The 26,831-nt window shown below is 37.7% G+C and overlaps 2 protein-coding genes and 1 non-coding gene across 4 annotated transcripts in view; 1 reads left to right on the top strand and 2 right to left on the bottom strand.

Annotated features, from left to right (window-relative positions):
* LOC131333679 (ubiquitin carboxyl-terminal hydrolase 21-like) overlaps positions 1 to 20,681 on the bottom strand; it is a 75,699-nt gene extending 55,018 nt beyond the window's left edge. The window contains exons 1-8 of one of the 2 annotated variants that reach the window (XM_058368338.1): positions 20,098 to 20,681; positions 18,955 to 19,075; positions 18,646 to 18,756; positions 18,197 to 18,369; positions 17,720 to 18,058; positions 16,857 to 16,979; positions 16,192 to 16,705; positions 15,683 to 16,078 (exon numbers count right to left, since the gene is read on the bottom strand). In XM_058368338.1, coding sequence (XP_058224321.1) covers positions 15,777 to 16,078; positions 16,192 to 16,705; positions 16,857 to 16,979; positions 17,720 to 18,058; positions 18,197 to 18,369; positions 18,646 to 18,756; positions 18,955 to 19,075; positions 20,098 to 20,343 — 1,929 coding nt within the window. In that variant the 5' untranslated portion in view covers positions 20,344 to 20,681 and the 3' untranslated portion in view covers positions 15,683 to 15,776. Of the gene's footprint in view, positions 1 to 15,682; positions 16,079 to 16,191; positions 16,706 to 16,856; positions 16,980 to 17,719; positions 18,059 to 18,196; positions 18,370 to 18,645; positions 18,757 to 18,954; positions 19,076 to 20,097 lie in introns of those variants that run through there. The other variant, XM_058368337.1, reaches the window with a different exon arrangement.
* On the top strand, positions 6,062 to 6,168 carry LOC131334985 (small nucleolar RNA R71). The gene has a single exon (XR_009202379.1). It is a non-coding gene; the product is annotated as a small nucleolar RNA R71 (small nucleolar RNA).
* A 3,902-nt stretch (positions 20,682 to 24,583) lies between the features above and the next one.
* LOC131333724 (large ribosomal subunit protein eL22z) lies at positions 24,584 to 26,225 on the bottom strand. Its single transcript, XM_058368428.1, has 3 exons — positions 26,157 to 26,225; positions 25,824 to 26,083; positions 24,584 to 24,938 (listed from the first exon to the last, which is right to left on the bottom strand). Exons 2-3 carry the CDS (start codon positions 26,057 to 26,059, stop codon positions 24,794 to 24,796), a joined length of 381 nt encoding a protein of 126 aa, XP_058224411.1. The 5' UTR covers positions 26,060 to 26,083; positions 26,157 to 26,225; the 3' UTR covers positions 24,584 to 24,793.
* Positions 26,226 to 26,831: the final 606 nt, after the last annotated feature.

Genomic DNA, 26,831 nt, shown 5'->3' with positions numbered 1-26,831 from the left:
GTTGCATCTTATTTTTTTCTAAGAAAAGCGGCCAGTGAAGCAAATTGGTAGCTAGTAGCATAACTTCTTTACATTTTCAAGTAAAACCAAATAAGAAATTTCAAGTAGTAATTCCTAAAATTTAAAAGCAAAAGTATAAAGTAGATGCTAGAAAATACACACCTTATTTTCTATATCCTTTCTTTTTTTAAAAGATTACCCGAAAGACACTGTATTTTAAAAATCCAAATATACATGTAACCCAAATCCCAAATTTCTTAAAAAATAATGGAAATGGTAACGAGATTGGAGAAATGCTTAATAAACTGAACACCAAGGAAGTTTATGGAAGAGACAACTTAGGTCCATGGAAGGAGCAACTTAGATTTATAGAAGGGGCAACTTAGGAAACCCAGATTCGACTACAACCAACTCCATGTATGGGGAATTTTTTTCCCTCCGTTTCATGTATTGGAGTTTTTTTTTCCTCCATTCCATATTTATACAATTCAAAAAAACCTCTCCATGATTTGGCATTATTTGGCCCAATTCCTACTGAAATGCAAATTCCCCATAAAATAATCCCATTTTTCCTTTTCTTTTCCCAGACAACTCTCTCTCTCTGCTTTTTGTTATTTGGCCAGGAGAACTTCCCTCCACCTCACTGTCGAAAATCCACACCACCCATTGCCGACTGCCGATAAAAACTACATGTAGTATTTGTTGATTCACGCATTAAGTGTGAGTTATGAATATACGTTGGTTACATAATCGTATTTTCAAATGCTTTGTGGAATGCATTAATGTCTTGTTTTGGAATGATATACTGTTAGATTCTATCTATCTATCTCGGTTTAATAGTTTCGAGCCTGAAAACTATCGATTCTTTCTTTCTCCCTCTCTCTGATGGTTATATTATGTTGAAATGAGTTATTGAATGTTTTTGCGTAAAGATTTATTCCATGCTTAACTATATCATAACTCATTCAATTGGTTTTGTGTTTATGAAACCCTTTCAGGGCAAGTTTGTGACGACTGGATAAAAAGAATTGAAAGAGTTGTACTATTTTATTTCAAGACATGTATAAAAGGAGGATTTTTAGACCACTTACAAACTATTTGTATTATTTAGAGATTTTAGGCCCCACATTCATTTGTATTTTTTTTAAAGCAACAGCATATTATAGGATTTTTTTTAGGCCTCTGGTGATTTCTTTTCACTAGCCGGTTATAATTTTGGGTTTGGTCGTGACACTCCTAGATTTTAATTTTTTTTCTTACAAAAACCTAGGGCCTCAATATTTATATGGCTTTAGGCCTCCAAAATATTAGAACCGGCCCTGTCGAGAGGATCCATTTCCTTTAGTCTACATTATATAACCGTTTTCACTTTTTAAATTTCTTAATTAATCAGCTAACAAAGGGAGAATGTAACAACTCCGATTTTTCATTCAATAAAAATCTCGTCGTTATTCGAAATTTCTTAATTTCTCTTAATTGCTCGATGATTTTCTTATTTGATTCCTAGTAATTTGTATTCAAACAATTGAACGCCTTATCATCATATTCCTCGACTAGAAACCCTAATTACACTTTAGCCCCTCAAGGATCATTTTTTGACTTTTAAGCCCTACTTAGCAAGTCTAGTTAGCTTCTAACCGACTTGTTGGTATAACCAAACTAGGAAGTCACCTAGTTACTTTTCCCTAACCATAGATGGACCATTTTGCCCATCTTGAACCTATTGAACCTTTTCAAACCCTAGACTAGAAATTGTTTAATTATTTCTTTTATTGTTTTGATTTTATTCTTTATCCTTTGGACGATAAAAGTTAGGGGAACTATTATCCATTGGATAATAGAAACCCAATTCTTTATATTAAAAAGATTCAATGAAAGATTTGAGCAAAGACTTTTATAATTTGCTTTAAAGTACTCCCTCCGTCCTTTATTTTGTGTCCAGTATTTCATTTTGGGCTGTCCCTTAATAAGTGTCCATTTTGTAAAGTTAGGGGGTAAAAGTTGGTGCATTGTCTATTTTGTCCCTAAAAGTAGATTTCATTTTAAAAAGTTAGTGAGTAAAAGTGTAATGATGATGGGTAAGTAGGAAAAGTGGAGGAAAAGTTGATGTGAAAGGTGTAATGATAATGTCTTTTTAATAAGTTGGAGTTACGAAGTAGGACACTTAAAAAGGGACGGAGGGAGTACTTTTTGATTATTTTACTTTAAAAAGTTCCCTAGTAACCATTAACCATTGGACAATAACTGTTAGGGTAATCTTTACCCATTGGACAATAGCTTTTCCAAATATTATATCCTGATAAGTACATATATATATATATATATATATATATATACATATATGTTATTGTCTCATGTAAAAGGACATGTAGTCTTTTTATAAGACTTAATTTATTATTTAAAGTACTCGTCCTTTATTACTCATTGGTCATTAACCATTAGGGGATTTATTATCCATTGGTCCATAGGGTAGTCTTGCCAACTAAGTACTAGTCCTATTAAACTAATCTTTTATTAAGATTTCCGAGAGTACAAAGTACACTATTATATTAATTAAGTACTAGTACCTTTTGTATTAGTTTTATGGAAGAATCTTGACCTTTTTAACCCTAGAATCTTGTACTTAGGTACTTACTTATATATTATTAGTATTAGTCTTTCTAGTACATATATATATATATATATGCATATATATATATATACACACACATATATATGTGGGTGAGAGAAGAGAGAGAGGCCGAGAGAGAGGAGAGGAGAGAGAGGCCGAGAGAGAGAGGAGAGAGGCCGAGAGAGAGAGGGAGGAAGAGGGAGAGAGAGAGAGGGAAGGAGGAAGGAAGAAGATGGGACTTGTACCTTGTTGTTCTTTCACCTTTCAACTCTTGGGTTGAATATCTTCCAAATCCATCACCTTTTGTCCTTCAATTATTCTTTAAACACCAAATCTTGTACCATTGTCTCCTTTCCTTCCAACAAATCTTCCAAAATCCCATCCAAGGTACTAAACTAGCCATGCAAGCCTAAAACTAGGTGGTTAGTGTGCAAGCAAACCTTAACTTCACCCATCAACCTATCAATCCACCATGACAAGTGAAAGAAAAGTGAGAGAGAGAGAGAGAGATTCGGCTAGAGAGAGAGAGAGAGAGAGGGGAGTCTTGGCCTATAAATAGAAGCCATTCCAAGCTTCAAACTCACACCTTCAAGCTTTGCTCTTCCTTCTCTCTAGAAATTTTAAGTGTTCTTGCTTCCAAAGTTCTAGTTTTCTTGAGTTTTCTTGAGTTCTTGAGCAAAACCACTAAACCACCTCTTAAAACCACCCATAGATCTCTAAAGTAGTCCACATTAGTTAGTAAAGTTGTTTCTAGGAAAAGAAAGTACATCTCTTTTCCTTTCGAAGCAAACCGACGTCGTTACGCCGCCGAATTCCAAAACCGACGACCAAATCTCCGTAGCCGACCACCGCCAAGAAGAACTGTAGTTATCTTTATCTACTATCCCAAGTATAAAGTAGTTTTGTACCCTAACTCTAAATATAAGTTCATTAGGAAGTAACTTTAATCATTTATTTAAAGTAGATAAGATTATCTTTTGTTGGGAACGTATGAAATGCATGATGTTCGTTATTGATGATTCAAGCATGTTAAGTAGTTTAGAATTGGATGATCTTGATGGTTTCATTTTGAGTTTCGATAAATGCTTGTTTATGTGAAAAGTTCTACCGCGGAGTCAATGAATAAAAACGAGACACGAAAATCGAGAAAGTAGAAACATGACACCTAAGGTGTGGTTTATGAAAAGACGTGTTTTGAAAAGGGTGAAATGTTTTGAAAACCACAATGTGGCTGGACGTGGTAGCCCATTGTGTGGTGTGTGTTTTGTGTGCCAATGGGAACCCGGGACGGCGGAACCATTGTGAGGATACTCGGGAGACCGGAACGGCGGAACCGAGGTTGGGTGTGTGGTTGGTTATCCGCGGAGAGGAGCCAATGCAATGTGTGCCAATGATAACCCGGGACGGCGGAACCATTGTGAGGATACTTGGGAACCCGAAACGGCAGAACCAAGGTTGGGTGTGTTAAAAACAAGTTTTGAAATAATGAATGGGTTATGAAATGAGGGAAACGAGACACAACTTACGAGATGTCGCGTAGGAAAAACTCATAACTCTTGAACACCAACGTTGATTGAATCTCGAATGCGGATAAGTCATTGTTAATTATTTTGGCTAGATTAGTATGTGTTATGTGGAAATTGTTGACTTTATGATATATTGTTTGTAAGTTAAGGGTTAGAGGGTTTGGATTATTCTATTGAGCGTTGTAGCTCATGGTGTTGCCTTTTTTGGTGACCCTGACCTATTATATTGGTGGCGACGCCGGTATAATATGTCAGACCTCATAGACGAACAGGGTGAACTTTACACCTTGGAGGCCTTTGGAGCCAAAGAGCTAGCCCCGATGGAGGAAGAAGCGGAGCCGTAGTTAGGAACCCTAGTTCCCTCCTTGTTTGTTTTAAAGTACTCTTGTATAACTTTGAGATGTAATAATGAGCCAAACTCTTAGACTCTATTTCAGTTTTCAATAAAAATTGTCTTTTAACGTACCCAAAATTCGGGGCGTTACAGAGAATCAGGAGAACAACTGCATTTTACCTTGCCAGAACGTTAACTAATCTTTTGATGCTATTAATTTGTTTCCTTTCGATAATAGAATTGGTTTTTTTTTTTTTTCAAGATTGCGTTGGTGTTCTGTGTACCTGATTACATGATCGAAAAGAATGCATTAGATGGATGCCTGGGCATTAAGAAGGAAGGACACTTTCAGGGGCGAAAGGCCATAGGGAGATACCGTCTATGATCCATGGATCTACGATCTGGAAATAGTATCCAAGCTCCGTGGCTAATCTGCGCTCTTTGGACTTTTCAAACTTAGCGAACTGAAACATCTAAGTAGCTAAAGGAAAGGAAATCAACCGAGACCCGTTAGTAGTGACGAGCAAGAGCGGGTTGCCGATTGCTCACCAACGGGAGAGGGTTCCGAGGTTGGTGAGTCATTAGGAGCATCCGGCGCTTGCACAACAATTGGCGTAACCCGTGGCTTGCTAGGCTTGGGAACAACGGCCGTATCAATTTCCTTGCCACTCCGCAACATTATAATAGGCTTAGCTTGCTCGAGACTAAGCACCGAAGAGCCTGCCACATAATTGGTGCCTTGCGGATTCGCTTATGGTTGAGTCGAAAGCTTCCCCTTTTCTTGTTGAAGAATCCCCACCGTATTAGTCAACTTCGCCATTTGATTTTTGATTTCCCCGAGTGTTTGAGTGGTTTGCTCGTTGAGGGATGTTTGGCTTTGCATGAAAGATGACATAATTTCCTCCAAGGATCGCTTTTGAGGTTGGAATTGATTTGGCCCTTGAGGAGGTCCCGGTGATGCAAACCCTGGTGGTTGTTGATGTTGGAAAAACCTCGGCGCTCCTTGAGATTGAGAAGGCCGGAATGCTTGGTGTTGCTGAGGTGGTAGAACTTGAAACGGTCCGGGAGGTTGAGAATCGCTCCACCGGAAATTAGGATGTATCTTCCACCCCGGATTGAAAGTTTGAGAATAAGGGTGAAACCGTTGATTAACGGCATTGACCTCTGATGGACCGGTTCCTTGGAAAATATCCTTGATGGCGGGGAGTATTTGACAATCTCCCGCAGCATGACCTGCAACTTCACATAAAATACAAATTTCTTTCGCCTTGGCCATAGAGGCCATCCCAGCAACTTTGTTAAGTTGTAAAGTTTCAATTTGGCGGGAAAGCTGGGTGACCTTGTGGGCTAGCTCATTTTGCTCATTCAATTGAAATTTACCGGAGTTGCTCTGAACCGGGTTAACCACGTTCCTTTCAGAAGGGTTCGAGCAATCCCAGTTTTGAGTTTTTTCAGAAAAACTCCTTAAAATAGTCCCACGCCGCATCAGGGGTTTTAGCCATGACTCCACCCATACACATGCTATCCATAAGAAGTCGGGTGCTTGGAAAGCATCCCTTTAGCAAATACTCGACTCTTTGAAAAACCGGTAAGCCATGATGTGGGATGGAGTTAAGCAGATCCTTGTACCTCTCCCAATATTGATAAAAAGATTCCCCCTCTCTTTGTTTGAAAGTTTAAATTTGATTCATGAGTTCCTTTGTGAGATGTGGGGGGAAAAATTTCATGTAGAAAGCCTTTGATAAATCCACCCAATTTGTCAAGGATTGGGGCCTCATGTTATTCAACCAAATCTTGGCTTTGTCTTTCATAGAAAATGGAAAAAGTTTTAGCTTTGCAGACTCAGAGCAGGCGTGGACACTATTGTGGATACCAACTCCTCGAATGCCCACATATGAGTGTACGGGCATTCTTTGTCTTTGCCATAAAAAGATGGCATCATGTTGATGTGATGCATTTTCACAGTGAAAGTATTCGCCACGGTTGCCGCCGGAAGGACTATAGTAGGCCGTGGAGTAGTACGAGCCGGATTCAGATAGTCACTCATAGTCCTTTCGGGCACAACCGACGGCATCTCGCCTTCACCGTTTCCGGCCATTCTTTCTCGATGAGGGGTTCCTACAGACAAAGGAGTTCTTTGGGGTGGTGGTGTCCTTACTCGAACCCGACGAGGAATTTTGGGTCAAGGAGGAGAAAAAGATCTATGAAACCTTTTAGAATTTGGGCTCCGAAAGGCACCACGATGACCACCACGCATACACTTCAAACCCCATCTCGAGAATTAATGGGCAACAGGAACAAAATAAACAGACAAGATGGGCTATGCCGCCGCCTCGATAAAAGAAGACAATAAAAGAAAAGGTGATTTGTACTTACTCGAGCTTCGTTAAACCTCACGTTTGAGAAACTCGAGTTAGAGGTATCCACTAGATTAAGTATAAACCACACAAAGTAAAATGAAACGTGATATTTACAATGATTTGGCGAACCTCCAAAATAAGCTATAAAAAAAAGTGCTCCCCGGCAATGGCGCCAAAAATACTTGCGACCATATTATGTGTTAGAATAAGAACACCCCAAGCGTAGGGCTAGGTCGGTTGAAAGCATAATAATACCCGGAAGTCCGGGGTCGAATCCACAGGGAGCACATCCATAACTTGTTTAGAGATTAGCTTGTAGAGAGTTTCAGCGTTAAGACTGCTAACCAAAGTTTGGCGTTGAGACGGCCAACTGAGAAATTTAGTTAACTGACTACTTAACCTAACTACGACTTTTTAACTGGAGATTAAACTAAACTAAAGTCTAGGTTTAGGGATAACTAACACCCATAACTCGAAGACATCCTTGTTCCTCTCTTTAAGACCGCGATGGTAAACATGATTAGGGTTTTTGAGTCAATTGACAAACACTTGGAAGGATATAGCTCTGAGTATCATATGTGGCAATAAATCAAAACCCTAGCCTACATATGATCAAAGAGATTAACACCTCTAAATTTTGATACATAAAAATACCCTAAAAACATGTTTACCCTTGGAAAAGATAGATTACTGAGAGGAAGTGTGGAGACCCGTAAATTATTATAATTTCAGAAATCATTTAATGCGTGAAAGAATTGTATTATTAATAAAGTTATACGTTTGTTTGTGGGGGTGTACGGATATATGTCTACCGTTGTGTGTCGGACATTTGGAGAATAGTTGGATTTTGAGTTTTGGTGTTGAAATGATGTGTGGAAGTGTCACACCCTCGATTTTAAACATAATAATAATTGAATTTCCGTAAATAAAATCTCACAATTATCCGTATGATACCCCAAAATAGGTTAACGTTTCCATGAGGTTACATCCTTGGCTCCGAGGCCCAAATCGTCATAATTACCGAATGTCAAAAGAGAGTTAAGAACTTACAATATTCCTTAGTCAAAAGATTTACAAATAGTGTTACAAAGACATCTTCTAAAAATAGATTTACAAAGATGGCTAAATAACCCTTCAATGTTAGCTTTCAAAAGAATATTCACTTCCATGCACTCCAATCATGATGCTATTGCCCTGGGTTAGTACCTGAAAGATAATGTAAGGTATGAGCTACACTAGCTCAGTAAAAAGCTCTAATCTAACAATGTATGCAAATGAAATGTAGGAGTGATCACATGATGAACAAGGCAACAAGTCTTGATGAATGGGTAACAACGGCAATTCAAAATCCAATCTTTCAATTCAGTACTAACCGCATGACTCAATGAGTAACCTTTCAAGCAACATGTGTCCAAGTGTGTTTCGTACAAGTGTCTTGAGCCGAAGCTCCTGTCGGGCTTGTTAAAGAACCCCGAAGTCCTCTGCCGGGCACTTTACCCGATAGGAGGTCCTGAAGTATAAAACATGAGCATATAGCTCCTACCGGGCTTGTTAAAGAACCCCGAAGTCCTCTGCCTGGCACTCACCCGTCGATGAGTCCTGAAACGTTCTCGTCGTGTCGGTAAAGTTTCGAAATCCTTTTTCCAACTAGTCCGTACCGTTCAAATCCAACTTTGGTTTATAAAGCGATTTTCGTAAATCACGATCAAATGAGTATTAGGGTCTTGGATACATCCAACGAAGTCATTAGGTGCGAGTAATCATGTAAAAGATCTTTCGGGAAATATTAGAGTAGGTTGGAATTGATTGGGAACCAAAACGGTGAAAAATGAAGCAAAACAGTGAAAGCTGGAGATAAGCAACAGGTATCGATACCTAACACAAAGGTATCGATACCATTTGGTCAAAAATGGTTCCAGATGCAAGGGTATCGATAACAATGGCAAATGGTATCGATAACAAATGATTTTCTGGGTTTTTGAACACAAAGGTATCGATAACAAAGGCTAACGTATCGATAACAAAGGTTGTTGGAGCAGAATTTCTGCAGATTTTCATGGGTTTCTCGACAACAACAACAACGATCAAAGACACCAATCAAGCTACAAGAGACAAGTCATAAACATATATTGAAAGTTAGAACTCCCTACCTCAAAGATCGAAGAACGAATTCAAAGAATTTCCAACCCCTAGCCACAAATCTTGAAACCGAACGGAATATGCCTCCACCGAGCTCAAACCAACGATAAATGAGCTCTACTACGCAATGTAATGAAGGATTGAAGGTTGTTTTGTGAAGGCTCTAGGGTGATTTTGGGTGAGAGCAAGAGAAAGGGTGAGGGAGCCGAGAGAGGGAGGAGGGAACGGGGGAGTGAGAGAGAGGAGTATTGGGGAATTTTTATTCCCTACACACATACATATACTATATATATACACTAATCACATATCACACACTCACCCCTCAAATGCAACATTTTATCACATTAACCCCAATTCTCAATACCTCAAATCAATTTGCTCATTTTATTTCTTATAAAACATTTCAATAGATTTTATAAATTTACGGGTCTTTACAGGAAGTGTTAGTAACAATCGGGGTTTGATTTGATGAACGTTGGCAAAAAATTTCGAATCTGCCTTTAATGTACAGGTACAGCTTTTTCCAGTACAGATACATTGCGACCAGAAACTGTGAAATGCTGAAATTTCTGGGTACCTGTACCGGTACTGTCATTCCACGATACCGGTACATCGTGCAAAATTTTTGATTTTTTCAGCACGCATGACAGCTCACTATAAATACCCCCATTTACCATTTTTCACACCCAAAACCCTCGAACCAAACCTGGAAACACCCCATCTCACCTACCCAACCCTAATCTCACCCAAAACTCTTGATTTTAATATCAAATTTTCAAGATCCAAGGGTTTTCTTCCTCAAAATCATAAGATTCTTGCATTTGGTAAACCAAGGGTGAGTTTTGTGTTCTTGTTCTCACTCCTTGAAGCTCTATCACGTTTTTCTCTCTCTCCTCTCGATTGTTTGTTGATCTTTGTTTCTTATTCATGTTTTTGGGTTTTATTTGCTCTAGATCTTGTATCCAAGCTTGGGTGAAGCTTGTTTTTGAAGGATTCAACCTTATTGCTCTTGGTAGACCTAGGGTTTTGCTTAAAACCCATCTAGGTAGAGATTTCTCTCTTCCTCTACATGTTTTGTGGTGACTATGTGTGATTTATGTATTTATTTGCTATATATGGTCGAATAAAATGTTTTATGGCTTGAGAATTGCATTTTCTTTGATAGTGGTATTGTGGTAACGAGTGTCATGGTCCATGAGCTATATGTATCGTCTTAGATAATGTCGGTGTGTGTGGAATGAGTTTATGGCATTGGTATCAATTGTGATGATAGTATGGTTGTTGTTATTGTGAAGTGAATAGGGGATTTAGTGTGACGCAAAGGGTGGAAACACACGGTTCACAAGGGATGGAGTCTATTGTGATCCAAGGGGTGGAAACACAATCTCGCAAGGGGTGGAATTTTGTTGGAAGAAGTGTGTGCGTGTGTGTATACGTATGGGTTTGTGATTGGAAATTGTTATGACATTTGCAAAAGGGTGTTGATGTGCATTATTTGGATTTGTCGTTTAATTTGATTCGTTTATGCTTATCATCTCATTGCATGTAGATTTTGTAGAGAATTTCCTACTGGACTAGTGTAGCTCAGCAAAATCCTTCTTTTCAGGTTTGAACGCAGGGCAATAGGTTGCATGACATAGTGTATTTGGAAACAAAGACTTTTGGAAGCTAACATGACTTAGTTACTCATCCATCTTTGTATTAGTCTACTTTTGGATAGAGATGGTATTGTAACTAATTTACTTTGTTTGATCTTTTGACATAAGATTATAATATTCTAAATACTTTGCACATGTATTTAATTTAATTTGGGCCACAGTGCCAAGGATGTATTTTTTTTAAACTTGGGGACTTCGTTTGTAATTAAACAGGTGGGAAATCATTTTGGGTATTATTTGTCCTATGCGAGGATTTTTTATCGAAATGATTTATCTATTTATGTTGAAAATCGAAGGCGTGACAGAAAGACAAGGAATACTCTCGGTTACGGGATGTTAACCATCCCATAGCCTAACCTTGCTACACTACTCACACATAATGCAAGGAGAAGTGAAATGAGCTAGGGTAAGGAAGGAAGAACACGAAATCATTCTTGAAATGGAAATAAATGCTAGATTGATGAGGATCCCAATAGTACTTACAATATTAATGAAGACCAAAACCCTCCAAACCCACCAATCAATGCTCCATTAATGAGAGAATGTGAGTTGGTGAGGAAAGGGAGGTAGAGAGAGAAAGTGCTGGTTCCAAATGATCTAAGATAACCCTAAAAAAATGTGCAAATGGGGTATTTATACTACCCCATTTTAGTTACAAAAGAAAAAGGAAAAATAAAATAAAATCTACAGAAATTGGGAAACTTCTACCGGTAGGAATTGATCCCCTACCGGTAGAACGTCTTTGTTGCCAAAAGAGAGCTGCCAGAAACTGGGATCCTACCGGTAGGTTTTGATTGATGCAAGCTTGTGAACTTTCTAGACAGCAATTGAATCGGTAGGCAAAATTCTCTACCGATAGGAATGGGTTTGTACTGGTAGGCATTGATCTCCTACCGATAGGTCTTTTGGGCTGGCAGCCTCTCACAGCAACTTCATTCTGGACTAGTTCAAACCCTCCAGGGCTTCGACAATGCTTCCCCGGATTCAGTCATTGCTCCATTTGGACTCCTCAGATCCCCGATCAGCGATGGAGTAAGCTCATCGCATAAAATCTGTCTTATTAGCGAAGAAAACCTGTAAACACTAAAAACACACCTTTCGCGCAATATCATTCAAAAACATAGAGTTATGCGTGCGAACGTGACAAAAACGAGCGAGATAAGCCCAAATATTTACACTATTGTGGGCTTATCAACTAAGAGACAAAAAAATGAGTGCATATATAAAAAAAAAGGGAGTGTGAATATTATTTCCTTAAACATAAAGTAAATTTTCATTTCAAAAAGGCCCCATATTAATATTTTGCCTAAGGTTAGAGCTGTAAACGAGCCGAATATTAGAATGTTCAGATTCATTCATTAAGTTTTTTAGCGAGCTCAAGCCGAACTCAATGAAATTTTTGAAAGCGTGCCTAGGTTTGAGTCAAACTCGAATTTATTCACGAGCCTTAACGACTCAATAATATTATATATAGGGGTGAAAATTCCGGACACGACTTGTTAACACGACGCAAAGTTAGAGGGTTTTGGTCGACCACTTTTTGACACAAACATGAGTATGACACGATCCGCCAACACGACAATTAAATGGGTCAAACACGGATTTAAATCGCGTAACTTGATAATGACATGGATAACTGTTTAATTTTCCGTGTCAACACATTAACCCAAAACGACTCGACAAAACATGATTAGTTTTGATTCTTTTGAATTTCCTGATTAGTAAGAGATTTGATTTTTCAAAATCATTGTTAATTAATGTGTATAGAAACATATGAATATAATTATGGAAAGATGAGACATGTATACTATTAGGACGTCCAAAATTAATTAAATTTACTTAGGCTTATTGAAATTATATTTTTTCATTATTTAGGCCTAGCCTTTTAGTCTAAAATTTATATAGACTTATTCTATAGTTATTGGTGCTTTTCTTTTATTTTAACTGAAAATCGTACAAAACTATTTAATTTTGAGACCTATGTCTAGTTGTGACTTGAGACATTTTTCAATGTCATGATTTGGCCGGTTTTATAATTTCTATGATTATAATTGTAGTGAAAATGTCTTCAATTCTGTTATCAAATCAAATAAGTAGTTCGTTTAAAACATTGAAAGTATATAATTCTATGTAAATATTAAAAAATGGGTAGTGATAGTGCCAAAACAGTTTTTGTTAGTATCAAAATTCTAATACATAAAAGTCTTGTACACTACATATGGTACAAGCCTTTTGTGCACTACACTTTTGGTACCAACAAAAATAATTTTGGCATTATTATTTCCCAAAAAAATAAAAGGGTCTTAATAGTGTCAACCCGAACACGATACGATTTTAAGTAGGTCGGGGTTAGTGTCAAGATATTTGACACATTTATGTTAACATGTGTTTTGACACGAACCCAAAATGACACAAAATACGAAATGACACGACACAATGCCCACCCCTGATCATATATTTATGCTCTTATACATGTCTAAAACTGCAAATAAAATTTTTAGTATGTACATAAATATGTTCACACACACACACACACACACACACACACACACACATATATATATATATATATATATATATATATATATAACGGGGCTGTTCCGGAGACCCCTAAAAAACTCTAAAAAAAACCCCCAAGTTCCCGATCGAATTTTGATGATCTGAGCCGCTCAATGTAATCATAACGTGATTTTAAGGGAACTCGAGAAAAATCAGCAAAAATAACTACTCAAATCAAGCCCTTCCCAGTTATTTTTTTTGCCAATTTCTCGCGAGCACTCTTAAAATCACGTTCTGAACACATTGAGCGGCTCAGATCATCAAAATTTGATCGAGAACTATGAGATTAAGATTTGAGGGGTTTTTTTAGAGGTTTTTTTAAGGGTCCCCAGAACCGCCCCGTATATAAAATGATAAAAACATATACATAAGTAAGTTTTTAGTAATTGTAAATGTTTAGACTTATACAAGTTATAATATTTTCACTATGTATATATATAAAATCCCCATGAGATACATATATTGCAGGTTCGTTAGCCTAATCGAGCCAAATATTGCTACGTTCATATTTGGCTCATTTATGAAACAAACCTAAAATTGAGGCTTAGGTTCGGTTCATTTGGTAGAGGAAGCAAACTCAAACGAACCTTTACCGAGTCGAGTCTCGAACAGTTCACGAATGGCTTAATTCATTTAATACCTAGGCCACCCCTGCTTGATTTAAGATTGTTTTGCAGATGTTATCATGAAAAGATATCCATATGAGAAAAGTGCAGAAGTTGGGAAAGTGGCAAGTACTCTACTGGGAGCATTCACACCCATCAGTGTCATTTTTGTCATTGCCATTAGGTTCGGTTCATTTAGTAAACGAAGCAAATTCAAACGAGCCTTTATCGAGTCGAGCCTCAAACAATTCACGAACGGCTCAATTCATTTAATGCCTAGGCCGCCCCTGCTTGATTTAAGATTGTTTTGCAGATGTTATCATGAAAAGATCAGTAAAGATTGCGGTACAGCAAAATGCTGTACAACAGCTTGTACAAATGAGTTTTGCGCCCATCTTAGGTCCCGCAAAGATGATCAGAGCCGCTCATTTTGTTCAAAACATATTGTTTACGGTCTCTACAAAAAATCATCTCAATCCGATATCGGTAAAAGCATTTACGAATCATTCAACTTTGCTTCAAAAAATCACCTAATCCGAAATGAGTTTACGGGTGTGGCACCAATTTTGCCAAATTTGTGCCATTTTTATGACAATGGCATGAAATTTCGTCATTTTAACACCCCGGTGTAGTGGCTCTCGAGAGGAGAAACTAAGTACAAAACGAGAGTTCGTCATTAGAAAAATAATAACAAAGTTTATCAAGATTATTTTATTTTATTTTTTCCCGTTGTGCTCTTTTCGAATATTCATCTCTACTAACAACAAATTACATCATAAGTATAATTATAAATGCCCCTTAATGTCACAGGGGGGGAATGATTTTCAAGGGGAGCTTTTAGTCTTTTTCTTGGCTCAAGGGAGAAAAAGGGGGAGAATCACAAAACAAGGGCCCACCCAGATGAAGTGTGAACCTAAAGCAAAACCGAATTAAGGGTGTTCCGGTTTCTAGAAAAAAGAACTTTTAGAAAAAGAAGGTAATTTCAAACTCAAAAATTATGTATTTACGTAAATAATTTTTCTACTAATATGGATCTTGTTTGATAAATTTCATTGGGATCTTTTATACGGTGCAAAAAAAATTAAAAAATTATTTTTCATTTTCATTTTATTTGAGTTTGAAAATTGAAGAAAAAGAACTTTTAAAAAAAGAACCCAAATTGGAACAAACATTGGCACACAAAAAAATCCTCAAATAGAGGAGAGCATCTTCAATAGAAGATGCCAAAATGGAAGTGAACAAGTTAACGGTCATTTTTAGCAAAAACTCTTAATCCAACCTATATGTATTCATTCATGCCAAAGTTAACGTGACTTTCACACAACCAACCCATTTTCAAATTCTAATCGTTTGAACTTTTTTTTTTTGTCCTTTCCTCGGCACAATGTTTGAACTCAAAAGGTAAGTTTTTGTAAAGGAAAAACTTAAACGGTAATTCTTTAAGTTTTTTAGCTCTATTTTTTTGGCATAAGAGTTAGAGAGGAGGCTTAGATACCAAAACATCACAAAAGCCTTCAAACAAAATTTGGCATATCTAATTTGAAGTCAAGTGTTGGAAATGCTCACCCAAATCACTGTAAAAGCGCTGAATTATCCAAGGCTCTCTCAATGTTTTTATTTGTACTGATTTTATTTTTTTATTTTGTGATGAATGAAAAAGTAAAGCTGAATTCTCACAACCATAGGCTCAACAATCAATAAAGTTGTTTCACATTTATGTAACATTCAAAGGCATGAATTCTTCAGAGGGAATGAGAATTAACCCCTGAATCTAAACACCTTCCTGTTCACTAAAGCATTTGAACCAGAAAAGCCCAAATGAAACCTCAACTGGATGCCAAAACTACCTCCTTTTAATTACCCACAAGGAGTGAACTGAAAAAAAGGCTATGCAGCTTGAATTTTCCCCATTTTCGCATCAACAAAAGAAGTTCTACTACAAACATCTAGGGAACATTAGATTCACCAAAAACTTTGCATCTTTTCAGTGTAAACTTCCAGCAGCCACCGGACGCAAAAACGAGTCAAGATTGGGCTTGTGGCTAGTACTCGAAGCCCTGTTACTATTTGAAGGCAATTCTTTTCTCCTGATTTTCTTACCGATCGGGTCATGGGACCCATTCATGGCAGCCAGTAATTTTGAGCTCCTGTAATTGGGCATGTTTTTCAACAGCTTTAAAGCCGCCTGCTTTTTTCGTGAATCCTCCAGATCCTCGTCCAGTTTTCTTTTACATGGAACTTGTTTCTCGGGTATCAGATGATCACGCGGGATAGAATAACGGGAGACTGCAAATTCCCACCCAGTTCATGGAGTTAATTAGTCACTCCGATCTCAAAAATATCCAATAAGAGACGTTTATGTACTAATATTGACCTGAAACTAGCCAAAAGTAATTTACCTGGAGCCTCTTCTGCATATATATCAGGGCTAGGGGATCTGAGGGGCATTGATAGATTAATATTGGCACCGTTTTTAATTTCATTGAACTCCTGATTGCACTTATTTTCTTTGAGCACTGATGGAGAGAACTTTTTCTCAACCTTATCAGATGTTCCATTGGAAGAACTACTCATTACCAGAGGCGCTGGAGTAAATAAACTGGGAGGATCGGCTTTAGCCTCATTGCCTTGAACACCATTTATGTACCCGTTAAAAGACTCCACAGAAACGCCAACCACTTCCTCTCTTGCTTTCTTGACTTCAGAGTAACAATTGCTTGTCACATTGGGGGATGATGTATAGATGCGATCTGTGCTATCCAAAACTGACTTGGGTGGATGGTTGGATTTATATTGGTCTAAGTAGGACTTTTCCGTTTCCAAAAAACTTGAAAACCAGGGTGTGCCCTGCTTCGCGTAGAATAGAATGTAGGCTTCCTGAGAAAGCACAAAATCTTCTCCAACCCTAGCAACCTAAGGAAAATACCGCTCAAACATTAATTTCGAATCTAAAATCCATAACATTTCTTAACTAAGGCCAGACTTGTTCATTTCAAGTATCCACCTAATATATTGCAATCTCAGATGCAAGGTGAATCTCAATTGAAAACGCAAGCATTATTACCTTTGAGTCGTCGAACTTGTACCATACTTCTTGGGCGCAACGAACAAAGCAATAGTAGTGCCCGCAAGTGGATGAGAGTTCAGTATGCACCACAACTGCATAAAGATCATATTTCAACTCCCCCTGTAGGGTACAGAGAAAGAGAGGAGTTCAGTCCATGTTCATGTAACAAAGCAAAATAGAGACAATTTGGATCACGTGCATTTCGTTTGCAGTCAAAAAGTAATATTTGAACCCACCCGTCCCAAACCCACCAAGTATTGTCTGACTGAACTTATTTACCGAAGCAAAAGTTTTACAATAAATACCAAGACAGCATAGTAAACACCAGCATAATACTAGTAATTTGCATGCAAACATAGGATCAGAAGAACCGATAATATTTGAAGCTGATATTCCCGATTAAAAAGCTTTCCAAAGTTACCCACAAGGCCACAACAGAGACGATTTGGATCATGTGCATTCCGTTTGCAGTAAAAAAGCAATATTTGAATCCCTCCCGACTTCCCATCCCAACTCCCAACCCCACCAAGTATTCTCTGCCTGAACTTATTTACCATAGCAAAAGTTTTACAACTAAACGAAGACAGCATAGTAAACACCGACATAATACTAGTAATTCGCAAACATAAGATCAGAAGAACCGATAATATTTGAAGCTGATATTCCCAGTTAAAAAGCTTTCCAAAGTTACTCACCCACAACAGAAGTGCAATTCAGACATTATCTTCAAATAAGAGCATCAGACAATTGCATCAGGCCTTCTATTCATGCATTTATTTTCCTAACAGATCTTTCAGGATTTATGTTGAAATCAGTGAAAAAAAGATTCTCTATTTAAAGAAATTCACAGTTAAACTCACAGTAGTGTTCTGACTCCCACTAGTGTACGGCAGCAAGTCTAGCTCCAGCGGGAATTCCACATACTTGTCAATCTTCTCAACAAAGACACCATCATTCTTGAATCTCTTCAAATGGAATGTAGCAACCGATGGAACCTGGTCCAATATAAGCTGCTTCTCTATTGACACTCTTTCCTTGCATTCATCACAAGTAAACTGCATATCTGGATCTTCAATCTTCTCCATCTTGGTGAAAGATTCCAGAGCACTAGTAAGTGTATCCACATTCTCAATCTCTAAACTCAAGTCAATCAGGGGCTCATAAGTGTCAGAACAGTGACCACACTTGCAACAGCGAAGCTGGTATTCAAACACAAAAGCAATTCAATATTGAATTAGAAACAAAAATCCAAGCCAAACCCTACCAAATGAGTGATTTAACATGTTTATTATCATTAATAATGGAAAACAGATATCACATTGGTTGCAAATTCTTACTTTGCTAATAAGACGACCTCCAAAAACCTGCTTAACCAAGTTCTCGTCCTCTGAAGTCATAGCCATATCCTTACTCTCTGAATAAGTACAACAGCTGTCGAGTCTATCCAGTAAGCATTGCAAGAACTCATGAGCATCTTCCTGCTGGAATCTCCGGAAAGTAGATGAAATATCTGGTGAGTAACGGTCAAGGATCTACAATGTCGAATAACATTCCAGGCTAAAAAAGTGAAGTATCTATACAACTAGGCAAACAGGGTAATGAAAGGCCAAAAATGCATGGGAATAGATTAAAGCACAACTGCTGATTGACTGGCTAAATTTGCTTTGATCCACGTGACTAAAATTGTGGAGTATTATCGCAGTTACAATAGAAAAACTCAAACATCAATTCACCGAAACCAACTGCAGCACAAATTTAAACAACATTTCGATCCAGAAAAGGATACAACTCAAATTGTCGACAAGGTTCCTTGGGGAGACAACTGTGCCCATAGAAGCTAGTGAGAGTTCAACGTGGTCGCGAAGAGCACAAAGTACACAAAAGCCTACACTATCACCTGCAAAATTAGAAACCAAAATCAAAATTCAATATATCAACAATAAAAATGCAATGATTTATTATTCCCATTTACGAACCACGTGAATAAATCAAAAACAAAACAATCTCCCTAAAGTCAGAATGGAACAAATATACGCACCTATTGAGGTACAGAGTCCAAAAAATTAATAATAAAAAAAAGGAGATAGAATCTTACGATCGCAAGGCCTTGCGTGATTAGATGACCAAAGACCCTGAATAAGTGGAACTGTATGTGTGAAACATTGTAAGACTGCATTAAGAAAGCAAGTGTTGCCCAGATTTGCAAGCCCTGCACCCTACAAATTTGCAATATGAAGAAATTTAGAAAACAAAAATTAGTAAAACCAAGCAAGATAAACACAAATTGATTTCTACACAGGGTTTGGTACTGATTTGTTTGGTGGCCGCCGAGAAAAGAAATTGTTTAATGGCCTACAGCATCTCCGGTTGCGAGAGGATTTTAAAAGGCTTGGAGCATCTTCATGCCGAATTGACTACGCAATTTTTTACTCAAATCAAGGGATACTGAAGTCTTTTTTTTTTTTTTTTAATCCGCGGGTTACTGAAGTCATTACTCAAATTTTAAAAGGTTATCTTAGTTGCTCTTAAATTTGCAACTACGTAAATCAAGGAAGCCTTAAACCTTTACTCCAAGTTTAGAAGGCTATTCTGGCACTCTCAATTTTACAACTATGTCGTTAATGAAATTCTTGCTAAAAATTTATGCTCAGATTTGAATTCGTCTATGGTATGAGTAAGGGCTGGACATCTTGTATGAGACAGCCATCTTTTCATTTTTCCTATGGGATACTCCAAACCAATTGGTAAAGAGTGGAGAAACTGCCCAGACTTATATACTAGTTTTTGGAGGAGATAATTAACCGATGTGGGACAAATCCCAACACTCCCCCGCACGTGTGACCCCCGATTCGCACGTGAAGAGGTTAACAAAGGATCTGGAACACACGGATCATAATGAAACAAAGTGCAACTATGGCACAAACAAAGGGAAAAAGCCTCCGAAAGTCTAGCTCTGATACCATGTTAAAGCATCCAACTCCAAACAAATTGGCAAAGAGTGGAGAGGCTGCCCAGGCTTATATACTAGTTTTTTGAAGAGATAACTAACCAACGTGGGACAAATCCCAACAGCTTCAAAACACAATTCTGAACACAAATGCGTTAAAGAGCCGTTTGATGTATGGTGATCTTGAATGGTTCTTGACACGATTGTGTACAGAGTTGTGTTTCTAACATTGGTCTGAAATTTCTTCAGCTAAATTACCCGAAAAAGGGGGGATTGGGTACGACAACTTACCACCATAGCCGGCATAATTTCAGTGGATAAGAAACCTGGAGAAACTGAAATCAATGGCTTGTATTCACCATCTCCCGCTGAAGGCCAATGCAGAGGTGAGAAGGCCGAAACAGTATTCGACAGCGAAGAATCAACGTCTTCTTGGGGCTCAAAACCATGAACCGATGCCGAAACAGACTCGTCATCTAGGGATTCGTCCAAGAAACCGGGCAAGTGGTCGCGACTGTACGATTCATACGCATTCATTTCGATAAATTGAGGAGATTGTCTGGGTATTTTTTTTTGGGGAGAGAGAGAGAGAGAGAGAGAGAGAGAGAGAGAGGTGAGGGAGAATTGTGGAGGGAGGGAGAGGGAGACTGGAAAGGTGTGGTTTTTTAGGGTTTCGAAAGTGAGTTTGGGAGGGAGGGGGGGAAGTTATTTTCCGAAAAGGATTGGGAATGGGAGAGGGAAAAAGAGTAGAGATTTTTGGGTTTTGGTGGGTTTGAATCAAATACTAATCGAAATGGCAATTTGTGTTTTGGTGGGAATGGATTCTTTCCAAACCGTTTGATTTTGGTGGATTTGAAGGGGAGCGGGGATTTCGGTTCCCGCCTACCTCACAATTACGTAAAGGATTTTAGGAGATTCAGAAGCCTCTGTTTGGAAGTCAAGAAAAAGGGAGGAAAAGTAAAAAATATATATATATATATATATATATATATTCTTCTATTTTTTGGTTGAAAGAAAAATAGAGAAGAAAATAAAGATTTTAAGTTTAGGCTCCGTTTGTTTTGGGATAAAATATTTAATATTTTATCTATTTTTTGGTGTTTGGTTGTATAAAAAATTAGAAAATGACTTACCCTTGAATCTTTCGTAAGTTATTTTTCGAAATGAACCCACTGCCTTCTATTTCATAAGTTATTTTCCGAAATGAACCCGCTGCCTTCTACTGCAATTCTCACTGCTCAGTTTTCTTAATCATCAGTTCTAACCCATGTTCAATTCTAATATTCTCAGATCTCTCCACCGTTTAACCCCCCCCCCCCCCCACCCCCCCCCCCCCCCCCCCCTTCCACTATTTTGTTGATTTATGAAAATATTTTCAAGTGCCAATCAAACACTAGAAAATAAAAGTTTGAAATTTGTTTTCTAAAAAAACATTTTACATCGAAACAAACGGAGCCTTCGTGAATAGTAAATTTTCCCTTCACTTTTATTTTCCTTCCATAGGTTCCAAACAGAGCTTAAATTCTTTTCGCCTATGGCTGAAACGGTGGATTTTCCACAAGAGCCTTTGTGGGTCTTATCGTTGAGTTTAATATTATAATCCGAATCGTTCATCTTATGAGGCTCACTTAGGCATCGTTCCGCTAAGGTTCTTATTTTTTACTGAGTAGTAAGTACTTATTTTTCGTTTTACGAGACATGTCATTATCTCGTAATATATCGTCTTCAATTCAAAAATTAAGTACTTATTTAAATTAATGGAAAAGTAGTATATTCATGCAAAAAATCATCTTCATCAGACATCTATAGATCAATCAAAAGTTGAATTTTAATTCCTAAAATAATGTTATGATTCTGCTAAGTTAAATTGTGTATGACCGTTCATTTTATAAATCAAACTACAAGTTTTGATAAATCTATCGATGTCCGATCAAATTTTTTTTTTTTTTGAGTTAATATGCTACTCTGCGGGCCCTGCAGGATAAATGATTAAAATCACCAATAAATGCACGGTAGAGCCCACAACAGCGGTGGTGAAAAACCCACCATTTTAAATGCACGGTAGAGCCCAAAACAGCGCTGGTGAAAAACCCACCATTTCCACCGCTAGTGGAAGTAATTTAGACTCCATTCTGCTAAGGTTCTTAAAAAATAATTAGCTTATTTGCAATTTTCCAACTTAAAAATAATATATCTACAAAAATAATTTTTTGATTTTTTTTGCATCGTTCAAAAGATCCATCGAAATCTATCAAACAAGATCCATATTGCACAAAAAATTATTTCAATAAACTTATTATTTTTAAGTTTGAAAATTACAAATAAGTTACTTATTGAAATAAGAAATGGTTAGTTCGATTTGTTGATGAGAGTTTGCTTCTTATACGATTAGAGTTCGATTTTTGGGGCAACAATAAATTTCTTGTGAGTCTTCTAATTTTGGGGCAGATGGCCTGTCTCCGGACTGAGGAGCTTTGTGTTTGTAAAAAATTATCGAACCAAAGGGCAAATGGAATGGGAAAAAAAACGTCATTTGTTGACATTGATTTGGAAAGAAAATGAGTGTGCTCCCTTTTTTTCAGTCGCCAAGACTAAATTGTAGCTCCTATTGAACAATTGATTTGATTTTAGACCAGAACTAAATTTAAAAAAATCTACAGCCTAGTTGCGATATTTGTCCTTACACTCTCTCACGATCATCGTGCTTTCGACTTAACAGTCTATCCCTCAACATTTCCGAAAAACTCATTCCAATTGTCTTTTCTATCATTTTCCGGCAATGTTCCAGAAATCAGTTGACACTGAAATCAGAAAATAATCTGACAATGAATTTGGTCATCTCTGGATGTACTTGCCCAATTAATACGCACATAGTCGTTCTGATGAATTGTCTGCGTTTTCTACGCCAATTTTGAGGCCTTGCTTTGAGATCTAATTGTCGCCCAGAAGAAAGAAAGAAACAACATTAGGAACTACACCCACTTCAACCACCAAAGTATACCCTTTATTGCCTTCTTCCTCCACCACAATCAAACTCCACAATCAAGAAACTTATCAGTTTTGTTAATGGGTGTTCCAAATGAAGGATTCGAAGGACGGATGGGAGAGGTTGAGACTCAGGTGAGTTCAGGATATCAGTTTTGTTAATGGTAGCTTTACTGACTCTGAAAGCCTAAAGGAAAATCAAGCCATTTATCATGGAACTATCCACTGGATAAACTAGCCGATAGACTAGCATGTACTCCAGATGCATATCTCTTTCACCAAATCTATATCTTTTATGATGTATATCCATATGCGTTTGGCTCAATTGAAGGTAGTCCATGAGTACATGCTAGTTCAAAATTAACAAAAATTAGAAACCAACCAAGCACAAAAAATTTCTTAAGAGAGCGACTCAGCAAGGGTGAAGATGTCAAACGAAATTCGCAGAACACAGTATTCGGCTCACTAACCTAATACCACATGGTACCAGATTTTGAACATTGATCGAAGCATGAAGCTTGAACATACTGACGAAGGAGCTCAAATCCTGATTGATTGGAGTAAACCTCATTTCAAGTCAACTTGAATAATAGAACCAGTAAAGCTTGAACGCAGTTCTTTGAGTTTGTTACGTCTTTCTAACCAAGATTACACAATCCAAATTCGGAGTGTGTCTATAATCTGAAAAAATGTGTCCCAACATTCCAAGCCCAAGGGCAAAAGTGATACTCCGTACAATCTGAGATGTTCTTCTGTGTTGCTGGTTGCAGCAACTAACCAGGGCAATGGCAGATTATGTACTGGATGAAGTTCTGTAGGTAAAATTATGTCCACCCAAAATACAGCACTGCCAAACGAATTTCTCCCTTCAGTGGGTAAATTTAATTTAAACCATACGTACGGCTGCACACTAGGGTTCTTAAACCAAAAAAAAAAAAAAATACTACTTGTTGAAACTGACTCAAATACTAACCAAAACCAAGTTGAAATTTAAAGATGGCAACGGTTTTCACACTGTGAGAACAATTCAGCATAAGATGCAACATTGAGCTCACCAGCGTTATATACACGGAGTATAAAAGTGCCACTCCACTCAAGCGCAGGTCTTGATAGACTCTATTACAGGTCATTTGAAATAAGTTCAAATGACAAATGTGTAAAGCTTGAACATTTTTTTTACGACAAACATACATCTGAAATCTCAAGGAAGAAGGGCATATGCAGCTATGATGATGGGACCTTCAAGACAACTAATGGATACAGTTTCTCTCAGTTCCGTAGGTGGGACGGTTTGGAGATCTGACCAAAACACATCAGAAACAATTCTCACACCTAAACAGTCATTCCTTTGCACCAGAAATTACATCAGTAAGGAAGCAACGGTTTCCTAACGCAGAGAAATCAATCACTCGAGAAACAATTATCACACCCGCACCATCTCTTGGCATCACAAACTCACACATGCAACAATAGGATAAATTGGTAAACCATTAAGCCCTGACATTATCAACAAAATGCTTAAAAAGGATCCGGATGAAGCATGTATAGTAAATCCATATGCAAGCGTAATACTACCTTGCTGAGTATCAGCACGTACAGGTAGTCCATAGGAATGAGACTGCTGGTTATAACACATAAAAGTAAGAAACAAGGTACGAAGTGGCCATTAAAACAGAGCAAGCAAGTTGAAGGGAACGAAAGGAGAACAGAATAAAGAGTGGTGTAGGGATTAGCTACGCCTTCAAGAAATATGGTAAGGCAAAACTACAAGATCAAACACGAAAGACCAGTCTTCCATGAACATATCCTTGAAAAATAAATCATGTCCCCTCTAAAGAAAAGCAGATATCCATAATCAGTAAACAAAATTGCGAAATAGCATAACCAAGACAAACTACCAAACAACCCTAATGGGTTGGTAAGTTCAACAACCAAAAGAGATGAGAGGGGCTCCACAACAGACCCAAGGAAAACAGATAATAGAAGATAAAAAACCGAATCTTCAGTCTTCATCTTCGCCTTCATTCTCCGCAATGTTGAAGTACCGAAGTTCATAAACATTTCGGTCTTTGTTGGAAGCAATCACCCGAAGCCAATCCCTCACATTGTGCTTCTTCAAGTACTTCTTTGTCAAGTACTTAAGATACCTAAAAAGGGGGAAACAATTTGTAGTTGCAATCAATAAACAACTCATCACCGTCAAAAAGCTAATCCATCCATGTCCAAAAAGAGGCAAACAACTATTACGCTTTGGTTAACTCTTGTTCTTTAAACAGCATTTTAAATACTGTTGTGGAGATAGATATAAGTCTATAATACCAATAAATCACTTAGTTCACTCATGTATCCCAAGTACTATTGTACAGATATTGTAAAATCGAAATCAAACAACACTATCCTACATTGGATGACCAACGTCGCTCAGAAGGTATTTCTCCCGGGTTAGTCACCCTTGCAAATGTCCGACCACTTCTTGAAAACAACAAAAATAGTATCCCATCCAACATTGGTAAATTATCCAATCTATTGACCCAAAAAACTTCATTATGCTTTAGCTAGTGACTTGAGCTGCTAAACTAACTCTTATGCAAGCTAATATGAAATTCCTAATATTTTCAAGTTCAGCATAGCATGTGAGGAGCAGCATGATAATCACATGTGCCGTGCCGCAGCATTCAAATAGGGACATTCATGCATATTAGTGATACGTAATCATTGGGTAAAATCAGTCACATACAAGGGTCAAACAATCTTCGTATTTTAGCTGTATCTAAAAATTGCACTTTTAATTCACAACAAGTTCATATACAAGGGTCATTTTCCCTCATGTTTTGTATTCAAATAGCCTTCGGTCGTGAAAATCCTAAAAATAACAAGTCATGACCTGAGATATACGAAACAGACACTAAATTTCCTAAGCTTCAGAGAAATTCGTCCACGTTCACAATACGTTCATAAGTAAGAAAACGAAAAGCGATAAAGGAAGAGATACAAAGCGAAATGCGATAGAACAAGGTTAAAAGAGTAAGTACCGTTTGGAGAAATTGCTGTCGGAGGTGACGGTGATCTTGTTCTTCTCGCGAGTGACGGTGACGGAATCACCCAGGGCACCGGCCTTACCGCCGACCTTGATCCTCTCCTGGAGGAACTTCTCGAGCGTGGCGATCTCCATGATCTTGTCCTCCACCGGCTTCCCGCAATCAATCACGAACGTCGCTCCCTTCTTCTTCCCTCCCTTGGTACCCGCTGCTGCTGCCCCTCGACTCATCCTTGCTCTCACTGGTATGCAATCCTAGATTTCCAAACAAAAGGTCGTCGTCAGATCCAAAAGGCAACTGAGTTCTTTCTAGAGAGAGAGGACGTACCCTTGTTCTGATGATGAAGCGGCTGCGGCTGCTGCTTGCTGTGAATGGAAATGGAGTGGTGATAGGTTTGATGATAGGTTTAGGGTTTCTTTATTGGTCTTATAGGGCTTTTTCGGGTTCCTGATTAGGCCCGTTGGTGAAGTCGGACGGCTTTTAATGTGGGCTGTGAGTGGGCTTGGACTAAAAGATACGATAGCCCATAATTTAACTTGTAGGAACTGGGGAGAGAGAGAGTAATTAGAAAATAATAAAATTAGTTTTTATTTTTTCTAGATTTTTCAATTAGCAAAAAGTAAGTAATGGGTTAATGTATTTAACTTTTTTACTGCTAAAAGTCAGTTTCCCTGAAAATTTGTCCCGAAAGCAGCAAAGGTTTTTTTTGCAAAAATGCTTTTCTTCAGATTAATTTTTCTACACTAAACTACCATACTTCATCTTTCTGGGAATTTTTTTCATCAAAAAGAAGTGAGGTGGCGTTCCACTTTAAGTAAAGGAAGGTTTTGGGAAAAAGAAGGTAATTTTAAGGTCAAAAATCATGTTTTGACGTAAATAATTTTCCTACCAATATTGATCTTGTTTGATAGATCTCATTGAAATCTTTTAAACAGTGCAAAAAAAATTAAAAAATGATTTTTCATTTTCGTTATATTTGAATTTGAAATTACCTTCTTTTTG

The sequence above is a fragment of the Rhododendron vialii genome, chromosome 7a (genome assembly GCF_030253575.1).
Source record: "Rhododendron vialii isolate Sample 1 chromosome 7a, ASM3025357v1".
Taxonomy (NCBI): Eukaryota; Viridiplantae; Streptophyta; class Magnoliopsida; order Ericales; family Ericaceae; genus Rhododendron; species Rhododendron vialii.
The sequence above is the reverse complement of the archived record's forward strand: the minus strand, read 5'-3'. Positions and strand labels throughout refer to the sequence as shown.